This window comes from Metopolophium dirhodum, chromosome 1 (genome assembly GCF_019925205.1).
Source record: "Metopolophium dirhodum isolate CAU chromosome 1, ASM1992520v1, whole genome shotgun sequence".
Classification (NCBI taxonomy): Eukaryota; Metazoa; Arthropoda; class Insecta; order Hemiptera; family Aphididae; genus Metopolophium; species Metopolophium dirhodum.
In genome coordinates this window covers 111,365,266-111,386,864 of record NC_083560.1, presented here as the reverse complement: position 1 = coordinate 111,386,864, position 21,599 = coordinate 111,365,266, and the positions used below count along the sequence as shown (strand labels likewise).

Sequence of the window (21,599 nt, the reverse complement as noted above, 5' to 3'; positions counted from 1 at the left end):
TTTAATAACTAAAAATTAATGTAAATGTAATTGTATTATGTAAACTTATTATGTTTATAAAATCATATGAAATGCATATCAAGGTACTTAAAAAATAAAGAATTAGAATAAAGATGAAGTTAACTTAGGTACATTTTTAATCTTTTAGTTTACTTAATAAAATTGAGAATTTTCAAAGTGATTTTGCATGTCGTAGTTTTGTAACTGTATTTGATGAGGATGTGGTGTCACTGATGTAGCTGACTGTGGTGATGGCGAATTTGATGCTGTTGGCTGAAATTCAGACAAAAGTGGTGTTGATTGCACAGGAATAGTAACTTGTTTATATTGATCCATTTCCGCTTGAAATAATAGATTATCTATTTGATTTTTCAGTAGACATACGCTCATGGGATTTTGTATTTTACGTAGTCTAAATTCAACGGATTCTCCATAAACTTTTAAATCATCCCTTGGTTGCTGATCTTGTAGTTTTGAGTAACATGACGTCATAATAGAATAAGCTTCTTCAACTTGTTCGTCTTCTTGGTTTTTTTTTCTCGGAACTTTTTTTGCCGGTTTTGGTGATATAAATAGTTTTTTCTTTTTGGTTTTGGGACTTTCTGTACTCGAGTATTCCGAATATTCGGATTTTTTTTCATTGTCATTTTCGTTATCCTCATTAACTGATTCAATATCAAGTATATCGCAATCCTCTTCACTATACACATCTTCATAAGTGTTAGACCGCGTTTTTCGAGGATCATTTTTGTTGTTCATAAAATAAAAATATTTATAAGCGTACCATGGTGTTTTTAAATCATCACTTGACATTCCTGATTTTAATACTAATGCTTTTTTTTCTCTACGATATTGTGTAAGAAGAGAATCCATTTTTTTTCTCACCTCTTGTTCTTCAAAATTAAGATCGTTGGCAATTTTTATAAATGCATCGGTCCGTTTTATTTTATTTTTATGATCCGATGACTTTGTGTCCCATAAACATTTTTCATTTGCATATAGCTCGATTAAACGAATTATATTTTCTTTCGTCCACTTATTGTCATTCATTTCACCCAGGAAAAATAAACAAAACAAAACAAATAAGACACCACTAAACTTTGTATTATTTTAAACGTGTAAAATAAAAACGTTGTACTTCAACAAAAATCACGCGAAGACTGACTCAATACGGCCAGACGGCCAGTTGACAATAAATTATCGGTTTTCATAATCTTATTGTCGGATATCTGTAAAATCCTCGATAACGTTATTTGGCCGCCGGCCTGTTATCTACAATAATTGTCGTCGGTCATTACGGTAGACTCCACGTCGAGAATATTCGATACCCCCGCCCCGCCTGTACCATCTCGGTCACTGCCTGCCGTCTCACCGCGAACCCGTCAACGTCTAGTTAGTGACCCTCTGTCTGTTCGTTGCAACTGTTGCAACGGCCCCGGCACCTTTGTCACGTCCGCGTGTTGCGCGACAGACTATTTTTCTGCGTGATCGATGTTGTGAATGTGTCGTGTTAAGTATTCATCGGCCGTGGCGTTTCGCGTGTGTTAAGTCGATCCGTCCATATTAGTTACCCGTCGATCACCTGTGGTACGTTGTCTCGTGGTGTACGCGGGCCGGTATCTGGTTGTTGGCCGTCGCCATTGTGTTGCGTGGAGTATCGGCGACGTCCGAATTATAAGTGTGCGCCACCCGTCAGTGGCCATCGTTGGGATTCCCAGTCCACCAGCGTCGACTCGCCGTATGGACCAATTAAGCAGTCGGAAGGTGAACGAGTGGCAACATTGCGGGTACCAGGGAGACCGGTGATTGTATCATTATATTATTATTTTGTATCATTTGTACCTACGTGTTAATTTTACCTATGTATATCCATTAGTGGGCGCCCATCTATTTCATATGAATGTAAAACATTGTAATCTTACATATTAATATTAGGGCGGTGCTTCTGGCTCGCCATTAGAACATATTACCTTGAGTTTTTCATTCTTATTTATATTGACGTTACGTATAAGGGACCCACTCTCATCCGTGCCTTGCGTGGTGGTGCTTAGCGCTATCATTTTGTTCAGTCAGAGCGTGGAGCAATACAACACGATAAAATATTATTTAAGTGTAGCCGAGTCGGTCGATGCCTCTGGGTCGGCAGTAAGGACTTTGTGCGACACTTATCTACATAAATTAGGGATGTGTCGTTCGCGAACGACCCGTTCACTTTGAACGAATCGCGACAAAGATCCGAACCGATTCAGATTCGATGTAAAAATTGATTCGTTCAATAGTTTAATTGGCTCTTCTGATCAGTTGACTCATTTGTGTCTTGTGAACTGATTAACTGACCTATAGTCTATACCCGGTAGGTAGTTGTAGTGTAGACCCTATATTATACTGGTTCGTTGATTCGTTGATCCAGTATAGTTTCGGTCTGTCACACTCGTCACAATTTACAGTGTTTACATTGTACATACTTCACAGTACACAGTTGACAGTAACCATCAACCAGGCGAGCACTGATCAGTGAACACAATTGACGATAATATTATACACCAAGGGCGATAGACGTACGTCGTATTGTTCTATGGTCGTACGACGATATCAGCTGATATCAGTAGGTATTCAGTAATCACAGTTTATCACTTAATCAGTATTTATTATTTATTATTTAGTATTTAATTTAATTTGCATTTTTGCAAAATAATTTTGTAAAATAGTTTATAGTTATTAGTTATTACTTATTATTACATTAATACAGTAACAGTACCTTTTACAAATTTACATTATTTACATTATTTTTATGATCCCTCATGATCCGAATCTCAATAAAGGGAAATCAAAAATTGACACATTGGTTTGTATTTTGTATAAGTATATTTAAACATTATACATCATATCATATTTAATTTTTTAAACAAGTCATAATATTAATAAGAAAAAAAATAGCATTAGTAGTGTAGTATAAATACTGATTACTGAAAACTGAACATAAGTAATAAAATATTAATTAATATAAACAACTATTGTATAATAGGATAATAATAATACCTAATAATAATGAGTATGATAATAATAATTGTATATTAGTAGGTACCTATAATAATATTATAAATCTTAAATACAAATAACAACTTGTTTACTTTACTTTAGATTACATTGAACAAATACAATTTTTTCAACCTTGTCAGTTGTCAAACGACTTCTAAAGTCAGTTAACACCTGACCTGCTTTAGAAAACACTCTCTCACTCGGTACAGATGTTGCTGGTATACATAATCTTCTCTTTACAACTTCAAATAATCGTGGATAAATGTGTTTACGCTCTGACCACCACTGCAATGGGTCCATGCTGCGTGGTATTAGCGTCTCAGCTAAATATTTATCCAATTCTACTATTCCTGCAACAGTTGGATTATTTTGACCAATCAATGAATTTACTTTATTATCAAATGTTTTCCATAATGATGAAGTTGTTGCTGTTTGTGCCGTTTGTGGATATGCAGTACTTGGGCCAGCTGCAGTGTTTTCAGTTCCAATTCGAATGCTTTGAAGTTTCCTACTAAGCACTGTTTTGGCCACTAAAAATTTGCTGTCCGAAGAAAACCCTTGTTTTTTGAAGCGAGGATCAAGAATAATAGATTGGGCTACAACATATTTATCTTCAAGATTTCCAAAGTAAGTACGTAGAACATTTTGTATCTCGGTTGCCATTTTTTCAACTTCGTGCAATGTATCGTTTTTATAAATGTTTGATGTTAAATGTTCATCCAAAAATCCATAATATAAAACTACCTTTGAAATGGTTACTATTTTTTCAGCACTCACTTCTTCGGTGACATCATTGAAAATGGATAGAACGTTGCAGCACTGAGAAAGCAATTCCCATTCTTGGCTGGTAATGTTGTTCAGTTCATTATTTGTTACAGCCAAAGTTGCAAGTACAGAATCTTTCACCTTGAGAATCCTTTGGATCATGTGAAACGTGGAATTCCACCTGGTCTTACAATCCTGGATTAATTTAAGTTGTTCGCATCCCATTTGTTGTTGAAGATTTTTGAGCTTATTAAGAGCTAAAGTACTTCGTTTAAAATATTCAACGATACCTTTGACCTTTGCTATTATAGGATGAACTGATTCTAAACCTTTTTGTACAGCAATATTCAAGACATGGGCAAAACAAGGGATATGTCTCCAACCATTATTATTAATTGCTGACTTGATATTTGCTGCATTATCTGTAACAGCAGCGGCTACCATATTTTCCAACCCCCAATCATTCACCACGTTCAAGAGAAATTTACTCAACTCATCAGCAGTATGTCTCTCGGTAAAAGAAAAACAACCTAATAAACGAGAACATAATTGCGTATCTGAATTTATAAAGTGTACTGTAACTGACATGAAACTTTGATTGTTAGTAGATGTCCAGGCGTCTGTTGTGATACTCACAGCTGAAACATTTTGTACATCTAATTTCACTTTTTGATACACACTTTCATACAACTGCACCAACAAGCTATTTGCAACAGTTTTTCTTGTTGGAACTGTATAATTTGGCACAAGCATTTTTATCAACTTTCGAAACTCGACTTGTTCAACAAGAGAAAAAGGATGGAAATGCTTAACAATGAAACGAGTAATTTGTTGGTCGATAGCTTTAGATTTAGAAATGGAAATTGGCTTACTTGCTATGATGTAACTTGACATAGATGTTTGACTTGATAATGATGTGACTGTACTTACAACTGGCATACTTGAAGCAGAACTCACTGTAGCTGTTCTTTGAGTGGCCACCGAGGAAATATAATTTAAAAGAGTTGGTTGATTTTGAACGTTACTCGAAGAAGGTACATCGTCAATGTTCTCAGCGTTCTCGGCATTTGACGGAGTGACAGCAATAGGATCATCTTCATTTTCTTGAGCTAGTACAACGTTGTCTCTTTGCTCCCTCAACTGTCTATTTAAAGGTACAGTAATATGTTTGGTCTTCAGGTGCCTTATTAAATTTCCTGTAGATCCTCCACTATAGCTAATTTCTTGGGGACAATAACCGCATTTAGCTATCGTATTTGATTTCATACTAAAATGATTCCAAACACTACTTCTTTTACGATTCATTTTTAATTTTTTTATTCACTTTTGCAGGAATAAATATGAAATTGTCACAAGAATAAATAAATCAAAAGATTCGCTTAATGAATATTTTGTCAAATAAAAACACGAGTTGTAGATGTTTTAAATGTAGACAAAATATACAGTATCTATCTAAAAATATATATGCTCCATTATTACCCATTATCATTTTTTGTATAATTGTACTAATATACCATTTTTATGTGAATCTCTTAGATAAAGAGATTATTTTTTTATAATTTAGAATATCATATTATATTATGTATATAAACAAATGTATGTTTACTTAATTTTTATCAATTTTTTTGGTTAACTAGATCTAGTTAGTCTATACCAATTGTATAGTAACCTTATAATTATTTATATCTTGATATAAAAAAACTAAAAGTTATCACATGTGGGTAACTATATAAATATATAATTAAAGAAATAATAAACAAAAGTAATTTTATAATAACATTTTTTAATTGATAAAATCAATAATATTGTAAGTAGTTGTAAGTTTGTTACAATTTAATTATAAACTAATAATTAATAAAACAACAAATATATTTAGTAATTATGTCAACTATTTTCTATTAGTATTTAAGTGTATTTACATGTGCACTTGCACAAAAGGCAACATGTAGAAGTTAAAATTAAAAAAAAAATTAATTACAACTATTATATAAATCTGGTGAATAGGAGCCCCTCGACAGAAATAAAGCCCTGGGCCCCGGCCGCAATCGCGGCCTAGCTGTCGTTTTCGTATTTTCGTAATAACATTTTTTACTGTGTTGATTTGATTTTTACGTTTGTCGTTCAATAATGTTGGTACTTCTGATAATAACGATAACTGTAATAAATATTTTTGGTAATGATACTGATATTTATGTAATGATATCATATTTATATTATTACTTTGCTTTGTACCATACTACCATAACATAGGCGTGCGCGCACGGGGTGTTCCGGGTGTGCGGTGTGCCTGGGCACCAACCGTCATTTAATTGGGGCCCTAAAATATTAATTGATGTTTAGCATTGTACCCGATACAAGTTGTTCATGTGAACAAGTATATTTGAAATGAATCGCGGTAATAAAGTCCGAAGTAAAAAAGTCCTAGGAAAAAAAGGTCCAAGGCATAAAAAGTCCGCCGTAGATAAGTCCGAAGCCTAAAAAGTCCAGAATATTATATTATATACATAACAATATTTAAAATAATTAATTAAAAAAAAATCGAAATAATTATTACACACAAATAAAATATACATAATATTTTATTATAATGATAATAATATCTTAATTAAATTGATTATTAACCGAGGTATTAACTATCGTCATAATATAAAATATAAAATGTACTTAGTATCATTACCTTTAACCTATATAAAAATCGAAATAATATATTAAATTGATTTTTAACTATCGCCATATAAAATATAATATATTTAACGACAAAAATGTAATGATATTAATGTTTATCTAGTATTATGACTTATCAGTTTAATTAACTATTTGTCGTCAAAAAATAATATTTAAAAAAAAAATTTTATTTTGTCAGGTAAATAATTTAGTTAATTTATATTAATACTAATTGGAAGTTTGATTGTGCATCACATAGTATTTTTCCTTTTATGTTTCGGACTTTTTCACCGATGTATTTTTATAATTCATACTTTTTAACCACGGACTTTTTAGTTTTTATACCTCGGACTTTTTAACCACGGACTTTTTTTCCTAGGACTTTTTTACCTCGTAATAAGTAATAACCATTGCTCGGGACTTATAGCACTTAAAATCATTAAAAAAAGCGCTTAAAAACATCATTATAAGCACTCAAATAAGCATTTAAAAAACTTATATTTAAGCAAAAATATTTATTGAAAAAAAAACAATAAAATTAAAAATTAATTAATTAATCTTTATTTTTATATTATATTATAAAAAAAATTAAACTTCATTTTCAATACTTGAAAAAATAATAATTAATTAAGTCTTACCGTCATTATTGCATTGAATGATCAAATGTTTTCTGATATTTTCAAATACAAATGATCTCCTGTGGTTGGATAATATGGTTTTATATGCCGAAAATGACCGTTCGACATCTACTGATGTGATAGGTGCATATTTAAAGTACACAATATCATCGCTGGGGTCATGGGTGGGAGGCCGTAATTTTACGGAAAATAATTGACCGGAATGATAAAAAATACGGAAAGTAAAATCAAGGACCGTAACACTGCGGAACGTAAAATAACGGAATTAAGTTGTTCAAACCATAATGTCGCGGAACGTAAATTTACGGAACCAGAAAAATTCGGAATGTAATATCATGGATAGTAATTCCCTGGACTGTATTATCCAGGAACGTAACATCACGGACCGTAATTTTGCGGAAAGTAAAATAACGGAATTTATAATACCATAAACCAATGATTCTCAACATAGGTATTTCTAATTACAAAATGGTCGAATTAACTTCGGTTTTTTTTTGTCTCCTACAAATGATTTATTATTGACAAAATTACTGACAGTTGGGAACATATAATTTCATCTTAAATGGAAAGCACAAAGAGTGCCTCCTAACATGACTTTTTGATAAATTGAAAATACATTTTTGAGGTTAATTAACTACCTACCTAGCTATTTAGTTTAAGATCTGAAATATACCACATAAATAAATATAATTATTTTGAAGTTTTGAACCATATTATAATATAAATATAAACAAATCAACCATTTTTTAGTCTAGAAATGTTTTGATTTGTACGTAATAAATTCATAAGTTTAATTAGGAAGATGTCAGGGAAGGTTCGACTGAAAAAAAAATACCTTGAAAATCAAATAATATTTATTATTAATTCAAAATTAATCATAATAAGTTAGGTACCTACGTACTAACTAAAGACACAGAATATTCAACGCCAATACAAACATTATCACAATTCTAGACATAACTTCATATGACTTAAGACATTTTGTAATATAAAGTGTAGGTATTTATATTTTGTTGTCATGGATCTATTTAACTAATAACTAAATAGCAGACCCTATTCACTATTCAGTATCTAATTAGTATTAAGTGCTTAAGCTATTAGTAAAATGCTAAGTAGGTACCTATATTACCTAAGGTTGTATTACATAGTATACCTAGGACCTACTAGCCAGTAGACATAATTTGTATTGTATCTTATCTAGTAAGTTGTAACCAGTGTTGATAAGTACTAAAAGACCTATTTAAAGGTTAGGTTAGGTCCATTTTTTTTCCATTATGCCTGTACATAAAACCATTTAAGAACATGATTATATATATAATGTATTGTAATTGAATCGGAAAAAAACTCCAGAAATTCACACTTAACAATTTGCAGTACCAATAACGTATGCCAGTGCTTCTCAACCTTTTTTGTTATAGGGCCCCCTAAATTTAATGTAAAACTGTCAAGGCTCCCTTCCATGGATGTAAAAGCAAAAAATAAATAAAAAAAGGTCATCAGTATTATTTTTTTCAATGATATACTAATATACTATACTTACATGCACTTATTTCACAATTTCACACAAATAAATTATTAAAATGTATAGGTGTATAAAACTTAAAAACATATATTATAAACAAAAAAAGAATTGGTAATAATAACTATAAAGAAATACAAAAATATTCAGTAATAATGTTGATTTGATTTCAAACAAAGGCTAGGTTAATAATAATAATAAATAATAATAATAAAAAATGTGAATTAATTTTATTAATGTGACGGTTGGGCTTGCATATTTTCGCATAACATATTTATGTCAGGTGTGATATTCGAAACTGAAATACGCAAGTTTGATTCTAAAGACTGTTGTGAAATGTAGGATCTATGTTTGTTTTTTATAATTTGAAGTTGTGAAAATGCAGTTTCACAAAGATATGTTGATGCGAAAGGTATTAATATAAGTAAAGCCGCTTTTGAAATTACAGGATACTCTTGCTGTCGTCTTAACCAAAATTCGGTAAGTTCTTTTTCATTAAACTCGGTTTCAAGAGTTGAGTCTTCTCTAATTTCAATTAATTGCTCTTTTGCGGCCCATGAAATATGATCGTATTTCAAAGAAATAGAAAATGGTTTTTTTACCCAATCGTCTTCATTATTTTTATTAAGGCCCCCCAATCATATAGCCACGGCCCCCTAGGGGGCCGCGGCCCCCAGGTTGAGAAGCACTGACGTATGCGAATCGATTGAATCGTATGACGTCTATTATACGGCTATGTCTATTAACGAGCTGATAATATATTAATGTGGTTGTGTATATTTTTATAATATGAGTATAATATTAATAAGACTGCACTGAGTGCACTGTTTAGTTTTTCAACGTTATTTCCAAATTCTAATATCAGCCCGATTCTTCGAACTTCAAATTAGAACGTCTGAACGGGTTACATAATAATAAAACTCTACCATTATTCAATATATAAATTTGATAATCGGCGTTTGTTGATAATATGTTGGCTTATATTTACGGTTTTTAATATTTTAATCATATTTTTGGTTTTTGGTTTTTGCTCTGATGTTACTTTTTATTTCAACACTGGCCATTTATCATATTTTCATATTATCATCGTTTTTTAGTTTTTAAGAGGACTCTACACCCGCATGTGCTGTTCCCGTCTTATAAAATATATAGAACATAACAAAACTGTTTTGCGCGGGTAAGAACCACTCAGACTGTAGTCCAAGTTAAGGAACCAAATGTTCACACTAGAAAGAAGAGAAAATTGACTGCAACGTTATTTTTAATTTTTCGATATCACAAATACGATAAAAGTTTTTATTGTTAAAAAATTTATTATTTTTGAGTTTTTCGATCTTGAATAACTTATTTTTTAGTTCTGATATCGAAAAAATAAAATCAACGTTACACAGTTAAATATGTTCTCCTCTTTATAGTGTGAAAATCTGGTTGCTTAGCTTGGACTACAGTCTGAGTGATTCTTACCCGTGCAAAACAGTTTTTCTATGTTTTACATTTGAAAGACGGAGACACCACATGAGCTGCGTATAGCGTCCTCTAGAAATAATTAATTATTATTTTCCTAATAATTTAATTATTAATATAGTTTTTATAATATACCTAGTCGTATTTCTTAATTTTGTAATTTTAAGTTTCAACTTACATCACTGGTATCACAATATAACTTCTAATAATCGATACAAGTAAGGTATTCTATAACGTGAACGGAGTATAGCTTTTATAGCCTATAATCTATACCACCCAGCAATATTCAATCACATTAACACATTGACGGACAGTGAGGATTGTCAAAAATAAGATAAAGCATGCCTAAATAACACAGTGTTTTAGTACTGCTATAGCAGTAGGTTTTTTAGTACTGCTATAGCAGTACTCAGTGCTGGATCTAGGGGGGGGGGGGGGAGTCGAGGATTTATCCCCGGGCGTATAATTTTCGTGGGCGTATTTTAAAGGTTTTAAATTTTAAAAATTTAAATTTAAAACATTGAAACAAAAGTCACATAACTACAAAATAATATTTTAATAGAAATTTGTAAAAATGAGTATGTAAATAAAATAATATTATTTTTATTTTTAATTTTAACAAGTAATAACAATGTTATTTTTAAATGGACAAATAGGTACGTATTGCAGTGGAAATACCCGTCCGCGACTGTCGGCGGGTTGACTGTCGTTGCAGATCTAAAATAAAATATTAATTGTTCAAATAAGTGGGAAATTAAAATATTGTTGAATTTGATTTTATTATCATTGTATTGTGATTCATCGATTCGTGTGTCCGTGTTATATTAATGTGTTATATTAATAATAATATAGCCCGTATTAGTTTATAAAATCAGTTTATTTTATACATTTTTGCTGAATTCCATTTTAATTTTGACACCGCAACAGTTAAAAGACGTCAGTGCTCAGTCATTAGTACTCAGGTTAGTACAACCAAAATACCAAAATTAACAATATTAGTTATTACTAGTTTTAGTAATCTGTATGTAGACATGTAGTCATTAGTTTTTTTGTTAAGAACATTTGTGAATATCTAGTATTTGTTATGGAACTTTATTAAGTCGCAGATGGCAGGGCAACCTTTTTTTGGAATTTTTATTTTATTTTTCGATGTGTAGATTTACTCTCCAATTAGTGATATAATGAAGTATGGTAAATTACATTGTTTTCTTGCATATAAATATATAATATAAATACATATTAATAAATTATATAGGTATATCTTTTTTATGAATTATGTAAATAGTTATTTAAAATTTGATCTTAAAAATGGCTTCATTAATTGTAATTAATTGTTATGTAATTTTTAATTAACAGTTATTTATTTTTTTAAATAGAACATAAAATGCTACTTACTACTGATTTAATTTTTTTAGATTATTTATTAAATTAAATACCTATTTGTAGGTTTATAAAAGTCTTTATATTTAACAATGCCTTTTTACAAACTGAACTTTTTTATAAATATTACTATAGCCACTGGATAAATTAAAAAGAACAAAATTAAGCATTGTTACAGATTACACCAAGTACATTGTTATTTACATTTACTATTTAAATACTATTTATTTTCTTGATAAACTTGATAGTACAAAAGTACATCAAAATTAAAACAAAAATACTATCCTATCGATGTGTAACTTAAGTCAGATCGGTTTATTAATTATCATGTTTTAACTATTCATCATATTATAATAAAATAATTTAAAAAGAAACTTATTTTTTATTTTTATTTATTCTTCAAGAAGATAAAGATGGGTTCCACTGAACATGTTTGTTTATTTTGTTTCATAAATTCTAAGACATCTGATAAATGTTAAAATGCATACATTATTTTTCTTAATTTATTTATTACAAATTTTCTGCGGCCATTCCATTAAATAAAATGTATATAATCAATTTTATTATATACATTTTATGATACATTTCTATACTTAAATATTTACAGTTTAACTATTTTTACAAAGGTTTGGCATTTACATGCATTTTGATGCATTTTAAACACACATTCTCATGTACTTATAAATCGACTTGTTTTATTTGGTTGATTCGAATTTATAGAGATATTTTTGAAAGGTGTACTTTCTCCTCTGTTTTGTTTAAGCTTTTTTCTGCAGTCTCATATATTCTATTTTTATAGTTGTTTTTATTAAACTCCTTTCTTCATCTTATTTATTTTTAAAGTTCAAAATGTCAAAAAGACCACCGGGTTCCTATTTCCGAAACAAAAAGAAGCAAAAAGAAGCAGAAGCCAAAGAACTAGCAACACAATGGGAGAAATCTAAAAGTAAATGGTTCAACGTTAAAAACGAAATCAATTCATTAGAAGATGGGGCTTCTGAAATTCAAAAAATAAATGAACGTATTCAAATTGAAATTGCTAGTGGTTGTAGTCAAGTTGAACGAACATCAAATACCAGTGAATTGATTTTCCAAGGAATACCTGTTGAGTTGGATGAAAATATTTTAGTCGATCATGATTTATCACATGGTATAGTTGAAAAACAATCACTTGTTGATGAAGAAATAAATGCAAACATGATTGAAGGAACATCAAATATCAATGAATTTAGTTTTCAAGAAATACCTGTAGAAACTGTAGAGTTGGATGAAAATATTTTAGTTGATCATGATTTATCGCATAATATAGTTGAGAAACAATCACTTGTTGATGAAGAAATAAATGTGTTACAACCTCCTGAAATAATATTTAATAATCCTCAATCGTGGCCAACCATAAATGACAAGTTAAGATGCATACTTGTTCAACATGGCCCAGATCGTGGAAAAATGGAACATAAGCCTTTTAAAAACCATTGGTTTTACAAAAAATTACCTAATGGAGAAAGTGTTGAAAGATCATGGATGATATATTCTCAACCAAATGACGCAATTTTTTGCTTTTGTTGTATATTATTTGGTAAACAATTTACTGCTTTAACAGGTTAACTGCCATGGCTTTTTTTAATGTTTATAACATGTTGCTATGTGTACCATTTCTGGTACACGGCTGAACATTATTATCGAGCCACATGTACCATATAAGGTACATTCGATTCATTGACATTAGTTACACCGTGCGCCAAAATGGGTACACGTAAATGTGATTTTCCTATGAGTTATGTTTGTGTGGCCTCCTAGTAATGTTTTAGTAAAAATAGCGAAACAAATTTATAATTTTTTAACATTTTAATCAATATTTTTATTAATGACATGTTCTACTATAATATAACAATTAATTACAATATTTTTTTTTAATTTTATTTTGTAACATAATCATTTTTTTTTAAATTTTATTTTGTAACATTTTATTTTTATTTTTTTTTTGTATGCATGAATTCGAAAAAAACAATCCAAACAAAAATAGGAATCACATTTAGGACAAATCGTTGATACGCGAGAGGTTTTCTTTCTTGCCATCTGCGTTCTTGTTTACAAAAATGTATTTATTTAATATAATAAAATATAACAATTATGTATAAGTATATTACCTTCTGTTCGAGAAATGTATTTGTAGCATTGATTACATCGACCTCTTTTTTTATTGTTTACCAACTTATGTTCATCATATAATTCTGGAACTTCTGGAACACTGTTTGATTGCTGAATTAATCCAATAATAATGTCGTCTTTGAACTGGGTAATTGTCTTAGAATTTCCAGTGACTCCTTTATAAATACTAAACGCATTCAATAATGATGTGTTGCAAATAATATCCATAGCAACTTTACGGTACCACTTCACACCTCTTCTTAGACAGCTACTATAAGATCCCATTTGATCAGTTAAATCGATGTAGCCCTTACCACGGTTATAGTCGATAACAACTTTTGGTTTTATTTTAATTCCTCTTTTAGCCATGACTTCTTCCATCGTGTTTGAATGTTTTGTACTTATCATAAGAACATCTCTACGGTCTCTCCATTTTAGTACCATAATTTCGCGATCACTCTTTTTTGCAAATATTTCACCCCGGTTAAGTTTTTTTTGTGTTACATCTTTAGGATTTCTTTTTCTATTTGATCTAAGAGTTCCTACTAAGTGTGTTTTCCGTTGCAATAATTTTTCCGCTAAGTCAATGGAGTTATACCAATTATCTGCATACAATGTTCTACCGAAATCGAGATATGGTTCCATTAGTTCCATTACTACTTTACATGAAACTGAATCACCCATTGTCGCTTCTTTTCCTGCATATATTTTATATTTTGACGTATAAAAGTCCCGTGTACACAGCTTAAAGATTTTGACTCCATAACGATGACGTTTATTAGAAATATACTGCCGAAACGATAATCGACCCAAGTAAGGGACCATAGACTCATCGATACAAACTGACTCTTCAGGAATTACTGCACTATTGAACTTTTCGACGAGTAAATCAATCAATATTTGGATTTTGTATAATCTATCATTAGTAGGAGCTTTGTCATTATCAGAAATGTGTAACATACTCAAAATAATTTCAAACCTGTTTCTGGACATACATTTTGGAATATTGCAAGAATATAATATAGAATTTTTCCAATAGTGAGCAATTGATGGCAGTTTCACCATGCCCATCCACATAACAATACCAAAAAAGAGTTTAATTTCCTGCTCATTTGTGTCGACCCATTTTCTAATTCTAGCATGTCGAGATAAGCCTGCTGTGTTTTTTTTAGCATTAGCATACCTGTTTGTTTCAACCACTAACATGTCAATAATTTCTTTGTCAAAAAAAAGATAAAAAAAGTCGATAGGACTGGCATCAGACATAGTTTCAATTATATCTGGATTTATTCCAGTAGTATTTACATCAGGATTAAAAATTATATGACTATTTAGCTGTCCATTAGAAAAATCGTTATTCCAATTATTACCAATCGTATTAATAGTTACGTTACAATTATCCAATAATTCACGTTCGTAAATATTTTCGTCCGGTTCACTTTCCGAGGACCAGTTTGGATCAGCGTCAGTATCGTCGTAATCTTCCGAATATGAGTCCGAATTTGATTCCAGCATAGCTTCTATTTCTTGTCTATTCATTTTCGATTTCAATATTTTATAAATATACAAAATAAACAAAAGAATTTGAAATTGATACGAGGCAACACAACGCAATGAAATACAACCGTCTACTAAGACAAACCCGTGTGGCCGTGTATAGTTTGTCGATAGCCCGTATACGACATAAATAATAATAATAATCAGAAATAATAAACAAGATATAAAGGGAAAAACCTAAAGAATAATAAAATAATTTCATGTCTAAATGAGCGATAAGATAATAGTTCCAAGACATGGACATTATGCGTACCATCTAGGAAGTACTTTACTAACATTTATTAGATTATTATTAGTCATGATGATTAAACTAATCGTGTACCATTTTTGGTACATGTTAAAATAATTAATTTTTTAGTATAAATAATTACATAATAACCATTCAAATACTAAAAGCATAAACTAAAAATCTTATTTTATGATTATTGTGGTATAGCGTATTGGACAAACATTGTAATAAATTGTATTAATTGCTTGGCAATACAACAGTGTACCATATATGGTACATATGGCAGTTAACCTGTGATCCCAAAAGAGGTTTTTCGTGTTGGAAAAAAATGGAGCGCTTAAAAGAACATGAAGATTTTCAAGACCACATAAAACATTTTTAAGAATGGAAAATGCTTGAAAATAAAGTAATGAAAGGAGGGGGTATTGGTGACTCTTTACAGAAAGAAATAAAATCAGAACAAGAAAAATGGCGACATGTTTTGAAAATAATATTAGATGTGTTACTTTATTGTGCGAATAATAATCTAGCCTTAAGAGGAAATTCTGAAGAAATAGGTAATCCAGCAGCGGGACATTTTTTAAATCTCATTAGCTTAATAAGAAAATCTGATGGAGTATTGAGGCAACATATTGAATCCCATAAGAAAGGATCTGTATCTTATTTTTCTCATCACATTCAAGATGAATTTATTTATTTATTATCTAAAAAGGTCAGAGAAAAAATAATAAATCAAATCAAGTCTGCAAAATATTTTACTATTATGTTCGAAAAAGGGAACAAATGAGTCAAGTTATCCGATATGTACATATTTCTAATGGGAAAGTTTGTATAGAAGAACATTTTTTAGGATTTATTTTATCACATGAAAAAACTGGAAAAGGCTTAGCAAGTGAAATATTAACTCAGTTATCTGATGATGATTTAAATATACAAAACTGCAGAGGCCAAGCTTACGATAATGGAGCAAATATGGCAGGGAAATATAAAGGTGTGCAAGCAAAAATTATGGAAAAAAATAGTTTAGCTACTTTCATACCATGTACTGCTCATAGTTTAAATTTAGCTGGTGTCAACGCTGTATCATCAAATGTTCAAATGAAAAACTTTTTTGGCAAGATTCAACAATTATTCAATTTTTTTTCGGGTTCACCTTCTCGTTGGGAAGAATTGAAATCATTGAAACTCACACTTAAACCATTTTCTGATACAAGATGGTCTTCTAAATCTGTAGCTATAAAAGCGGTTTTTACACAACTACCCGAAGTAAGAAATGCCCTTAATAATATAATTGAAATAGGTAATGCTGAATCAATATTTTTGGCTAAAAGTTTATTATTATTCATTGACTATGAATTTATTTGCTTGTTATCTATTTGGAATGCTATCCTTTCAAGCATTGATCGCGTTAATGTTTGTCTACATTCGAAATCATTAACAATAAATAAAGCTGCAAATCTAATTAAAGGATTAATTAATGAAATCACCGATTTGCGAAATAATAGACTTGAAACATTATTTCAAAGTGCTGAAGAATTATCTAAAAAAATGGGTATTGCAACTGTTTTTCCTCAAAAAAGAATAAAACGAGTAAAACTATTGGATCTTGAAGAATCTACAGACGACTGGAATGCGACTTCAAAAAAAACTTGTATTATTAATTTTAAAAATGTTTGTGATGTATTAATTATGAATATGAACTGGAGATTTGAAAAGCTTAATCAAGTATCTTCTGACTTTGGATTTTTAAATGGAGCTGACCTCGTTGAAAGAGATTCAAATTATTTAATTAAAGCTGCTGCCGACCTAGCCATAAAATATGACAACGATTTAAAACCTTCAGACTTTACTTCGGAAATAATTAACTTTAAAAACCTTGCATTAGGTATGTTACCTGACCTTAAAAATCAAACTCCATTAAATATTCTGGAGTTAATACACGAATACTCAATGACTGACATATTCCCAAATATTTGTATTGCTATTCGTTTGTATCTAACATTGCCCTGTACTACCGCATCGTGTGAACGAAGTTTTAGTAAACTAAAATTAATAAAAACGTATTTACGATCCACGATGAACCAAAACAGACTTACTAACTTGTCACTTCTGTCAATCGAAAAAGAGATCACAAAGACAGTTGATTTTGATTCAGTTATTGATAATTTTTCTGCAATCAAAGCCAGAAAAATAAAGTTTTAAATATTAAGTTTAACATTTTTGAAATTTGGAAAATGTAGAATAATATATTTTATTATATTATTCATTTAATACATAAGTTATAGGTAATCATTATACTATTTCAATTTTCAGTACTTAGTTATATTTTTCTTTTATTGTAATTTTTCTGTACCTAAGTAGATACATAATATGTAATAATTATGAAGTTTTGAGTGTAACAATAACAAAAATTGAAAATGTATAAAATATAATTGTTTATTTACATAAAGCTTTTTGCCTTTTTATGTTAAAACTTAAAAGTAAGCAATAAATTATTAAGATTTGTTAATAAATAACTTATAAATGTTATTATTACCAATATTATTTTTTCTAAACCTGAAACTTAGAAATATTTACCATATTTAGCTTTAAATACACCATTAAGAAGTTCTTCTAAAAATATTACTTGATCATATGAAAATTTATTTTTTTTGGTTTTTAAGCTACAATTGTTCAAATAATTTGTGATAAATAATTTATTGGTCCAGTATATTGCAAACGGCTTTATACATGGTTGGTGCTCACACTACTACCTATGTGAGTGTGCTTGATTTTTCATAAAATAAAATAATACTACTTCTGGTCATTTCCCTGAAATTTCCTGAAAAGGGCGTATTTTTAATTTTCCCCGGGTGTTAAAAAGTTAAGATCCGGCCCTGGCAGTACTGTCCCATTACATCAAATTTTGATGTACGTATGACAAAAATGTTATAATACTGCTATAGCAGTAATACAATTTTTTTTATTCTTAGCACATATTTTGTACAAACAATGAAGAATAAATAAGTAATTAATAAAAAGATAATAATTTTAAAGATGATAAGATTTATTACAGCAAATAAAATCATATTAATAATAATAAATGTATTAAATATATACCAAACTTTTAACAAAGGTAAAAAAAAAATAGGTTTCCTTACCTATACTACTTTAAGATATTGTAACACCTATTACAGCAAATACAAACATATTAATAATAATAAATGTATTAAATATATACTTATACAAAAACTTATAACAAAAGTAAATGCCAATTACTTATGCCAACTTTCGAAACATTTACCTGCGCAGAGTGGTACTGTACATTCTTTGCACTGCAATTGTGTTTGTTTTCTTGTTTTATTTTTAGTACATTGCTTGCAATTTTTAAAATACTTGCTTCTTTTGAAGTTTTCAGGTACTGGGATAGGTTCTTGATAATGTTTATCGTCTGGTGCTTCATTTGGTTGTTTGCGATTTTTTTTATTTTTTAGATGGAATAAATCAGTTGCAGTTACAGTAGGTGAAATTTGCAAAAAAATTTTTATAATTAAATCTCTAAATTCTTTGAAACTCATATCATAACATTTAAAAATGTTTTTATATAAGTAAAATGTATTCCAGATTGTGATGTCAAGTAAATGAAATAAAACTTTTTTATACCACTCCAATGTTTTTCGAGGACTAGAATAATAGTTTACCATTTGGTCAGCGCGATCAATTCCACTCATGTATTCATTATACTTTGATATTTCAACAGGCTTTACTTTTTCTTGACCAAATCTATTTTTTGTTAAAACCATGGAGGGTTGAAACTTTGTTGTAATACATAGAACATCCCTTTTTTCTTTCCATTTCGATACATACACTGATTGTTTTTGTTTCCAAACATGTTCCCCTTTTTTAATTTTTTTTTTAGTTATTTGTTTTGGATTTCCTTTCATGTTGTTCCTGAGAGTTCCAGTAGTATGGGTTTGTCGGTCAAGTAATTTTTTAGAAAGATTAAAACTATTATAATAGTTGTCCATAAACAAACAATGGCCCATATCTAAATAAGGATCCATAAGTCTTAAAATTAAACTGTCTATTTTAGAAGTTTGACCAATAGTTGTTGCATTCACATTTGTTTTTCCTTTGTACATTTCAATGTTTAAAACATACCCATCTGGCGTACATAACTCATAGAACTTTATTCCATATCTGGCTTTTTTATTTTTTATATATTGCCTAAAACTAAGTCTGCCTCGAAGAGTAAAGACTCATCTAAAGAAAGTTGTTAGTTTGGAAAAAAAGCATTTTGAAAATTTTTGATAAGTTTATCAAACAATGGATTTATTTTTTTCATGGGTCCATCTAATATGACGTCTTCACTAATGTACTCCACACTGAAGCAGTTTAGTAGTTGTTCAAATCTCCTTCCAGACATGACATGCTTTGCAATAGGGTGGCAATACAAAGGATTATTTGAAAAAAAATCTCGAACTGAGGGAAACTTTACAGTTCCTAATAAAAGACATAGGCCAAAAAACTGTTTCATTTCCTCAATGTTCGTATTATTGAAATTAGATTTACGAGCATTTTTAGAATGAGGTCGATTTTTATTTTTGCTATTTTCACCATAGTTATTTGTCGACTGGACAATGATATCATATATTTCTTTGGTCCAAAGTGTTTCGAAAATTTCAACAGGATTATTAGGAGCTGTTTCTTGTACATTAATTTTAACCCCTGAACGAGAAGCATCAAAAGAAAAATCAGGTATATTTTCTAAAATGTCACACCACGAGTCTGTGTCAGATACGTCGTCACTGCTATCATCACTGGAAGTTAACTCAACTGATTTATCGTCGTCTGACAAACTGAACATTTAGGGCTGTTTGAGTTGCTGATTAGGTGGGCAAAAGTTTGGGTCATCATCTGAATCGTCAAATATAGAAAAATCTGAATTGTAGTCACTTTCACTTACCTCAAGTAGGTGTTGTACTCTTCGTTCTTCCGAATCCATCACAGAATACAAATATGTAATTTAATTTAAATAACAAAACTGCAGAGACCACGTCGTCACGAACGGTAAATGTTTACTGACGTATTATTGTAATATTTGTTGATAGTTTATAGTGCATAGGTACGTTATAATACAGACAACACGTTTATTATTATTATGATGGAAACGCCGTACGGTATAAATATAATTATCAATAGAAATAACGTGATAATATTTAATATCTATTTATAACATCATAATTATAGAAAAATAATATTATATCGGCCTTATTTTGTCAGTGCCCAATATTCCTTTATGCTGTATGGGGACAGTACAACTAGCTCTTTCATATGGTACCATTGAAAAAAACACTGCTATAGCAGTAGTGTCACTATTCGGTCGGTTTTTACAGTACTGCTATAGCAGTATTATTCAAAAGTGTCCACTGGCATCACCAAACAAAAATACTGCTATAGCAGTACTTTTTCGTGACTGTCCGTCAATGTCCGTCAAGGTGACCACATTAAAAAAACAAAAACTAAGTTGATACCTTATTATTTTTGATATCTTCTTTCACTACTTATATTCTTTGGTACAGCGGTATAGCTAGAATTTTGAATTATGTGAGGTGGGATGTTGTTTATCCTGACTATTTTTAATTTTGATAAGTACTGAGAATAAATCCAATTTTTAAAATATAAATCGTGTATGTACACCTACCTATAATTTACATAAAATACACGGATCTTTTTAAAATCAATACAATATTCATTGTTCCGCTCAGAATCTAAAACCTAATTTTGAAAGGTTTAAGAGTTCAATTTCAAAATTATGGAAAATTTATTTTTAAATAACCATATGGTATAGGATTGGCCATTGGGTACCTAGGAAGATTAAGTAAGGTAAAACACAGTCGGTTCGCATCACACCATCATCACACTTGCAGATTTTATAATATGTGATTTAGCAAACAAAAATGTCATAGTGTGATACCTATTACAATAGTTCTGAATCAAAAAACGATTTTTTGCATTTGGTTTTTGATACTAGTTAGGTTAGCCGTTTCAGTATTTTAGCTACCTGGGTGTAGAAAAAGTAAACTATAAACACCCTTTAAATCTTACGGAATCTATTGGTATAACTAGTATTATAAATAGGTACTAGTATTCATAATCGATGGTATTACTTATAAAATAAGTCGATTATAATTTTTTTATAATACGTTCAATA

At 30.0% G+C, this 21,599-nt stretch overlaps 5 protein-coding genes across 5 annotated transcripts; 1 reads left to right on the top strand and 4 right to left on the bottom strand.

Annotated features, from left to right (window-relative positions):
• Positions 1–153: 153 nt before the first annotated feature.
• LOC132950450 (uncharacterized) lies at positions 154–1,050 on the bottom strand. Its single transcript, XM_061021923.1, has one exon. The coding sequence runs from the start codon at positions 1,048–1,050 to the stop codon at positions 154–156; it is 897 nt and encodes a 298-aa protein (XP_060877906.1).
• A 2,082-nt stretch (positions 1,051–3,132) lies between these two features.
• On the bottom strand, positions 3,133–4,392 carry LOC132950442 (zinc finger BED domain-containing protein 4-like). The gene has a single exon (XM_061021910.1). It carries the CDS (start codon positions 4,390–4,392, stop codon positions 3,133–3,135), a length of 1,260 nt encoding a protein of 419 aa, XP_060877893.1.
• A 9,112-nt stretch (positions 4,393–13,504) lies between these two features.
• On the bottom strand, positions 13,505–15,159 carry LOC132950435 (piggyBac transposable element-derived protein 4-like). Its single transcript, XM_061021897.1, has 2 exons — positions 13,620–15,159; positions 13,505–13,548 (listed from the first exon to the last, which is right to left on the bottom strand). Exons 1-2 carry the CDS (start codon positions 15,157–15,159, stop codon positions 13,505–13,507), a joined length of 1,584 nt encoding a protein of 527 aa, XP_060877880.1.
• Positions 15,160–16,189: 1,030 nt separating this feature from the next.
• Positions 16,190–17,608, top strand: LOC132950429 (zinc finger MYM-type protein 1-like). The gene is made up of 2 exons (XM_061021886.1): positions 16,190–17,077; positions 17,123–17,608. Exons 1-2 carry the CDS (start codon positions 16,190–16,192, stop codon positions 17,606–17,608), a joined length of 1,374 nt encoding a protein of 457 aa, XP_060877869.1.
• Positions 17,609–18,551: 943 nt separating this feature from the next.
• LOC132950420 (piggyBac transposable element-derived protein 4-like) lies at positions 18,552–19,527 on the bottom strand. Its single transcript, XM_061021874.1, has 2 exons — positions 18,782–19,527; positions 18,552–18,573 (listed from the first exon to the last, which is right to left on the bottom strand). Exons 1-2 carry the CDS (start codon positions 19,525–19,527, stop codon positions 18,552–18,554), a joined length of 768 nt encoding a protein of 255 aa, XP_060877857.1.
• Positions 19,528–21,599: the final 2,072 nt, after the last annotated feature.

What these genes read in the sequence shown, in the direction of transcription:
- LOC132950429 (XM_061021886.1), top strand. Translation starts at nt 16,190, where the DNA reads ATGAGTCAAGTTATCCGATATGTACATATTTCTAATGGGAAAGTTTGT. An exon ending in GTATTATTAATTTTAAAAAT is followed by an intron (nt 17,078 to 17,122) that starts GTTTGTGATGTA and finishes AGATTTGAAAAG; the next exon opens with CTTAATCAAGTATCTTCTGA.
- LOC132950420 (XM_061021874.1), bottom strand. Translation starts at nt 19,527, where the DNA reads ATGTACAAAGGAAAAACAAATGTGAATGCAACAACTATTGGTCAAACT. An exon ending in GAAAACTTCAAAAGAAGCAA is followed by an intron (nt 18,574 to 18,781) that starts GTATTTTAAAAA and finishes TTGCTGTAATAG; the next exon opens with GTGTTACAATATCTTAAAGT.
- LOC132950442 (XM_061021910.1), bottom strand. Translation starts at nt 4,392, where the DNA reads ATGTCAGTTACAGTACACTTTATAAATTCAGATACGCAATTATGTTCT.
- LOC132950450 (XM_061021923.1), bottom strand. Translation starts at nt 1,050, where the DNA reads ATGAATGACAATAAGTGGACGAAAGAAAATATAATTCGTTTAATCGAG.
- LOC132950435 (XM_061021897.1), bottom strand. Translation starts at nt 15,159, where the DNA reads ATGAATAGACAAGAAATAGAAGCTATGCTGGAATCAAATTCGGACTCA. An exon ending in ATACATTTCTCGAACAGAAG is followed by an intron (nt 13,549 to 13,619) that starts GTAATATACTTA and finishes ACAAGAACGCAG; the next exon opens with ATGGCAAGAAAGAAAACCTC.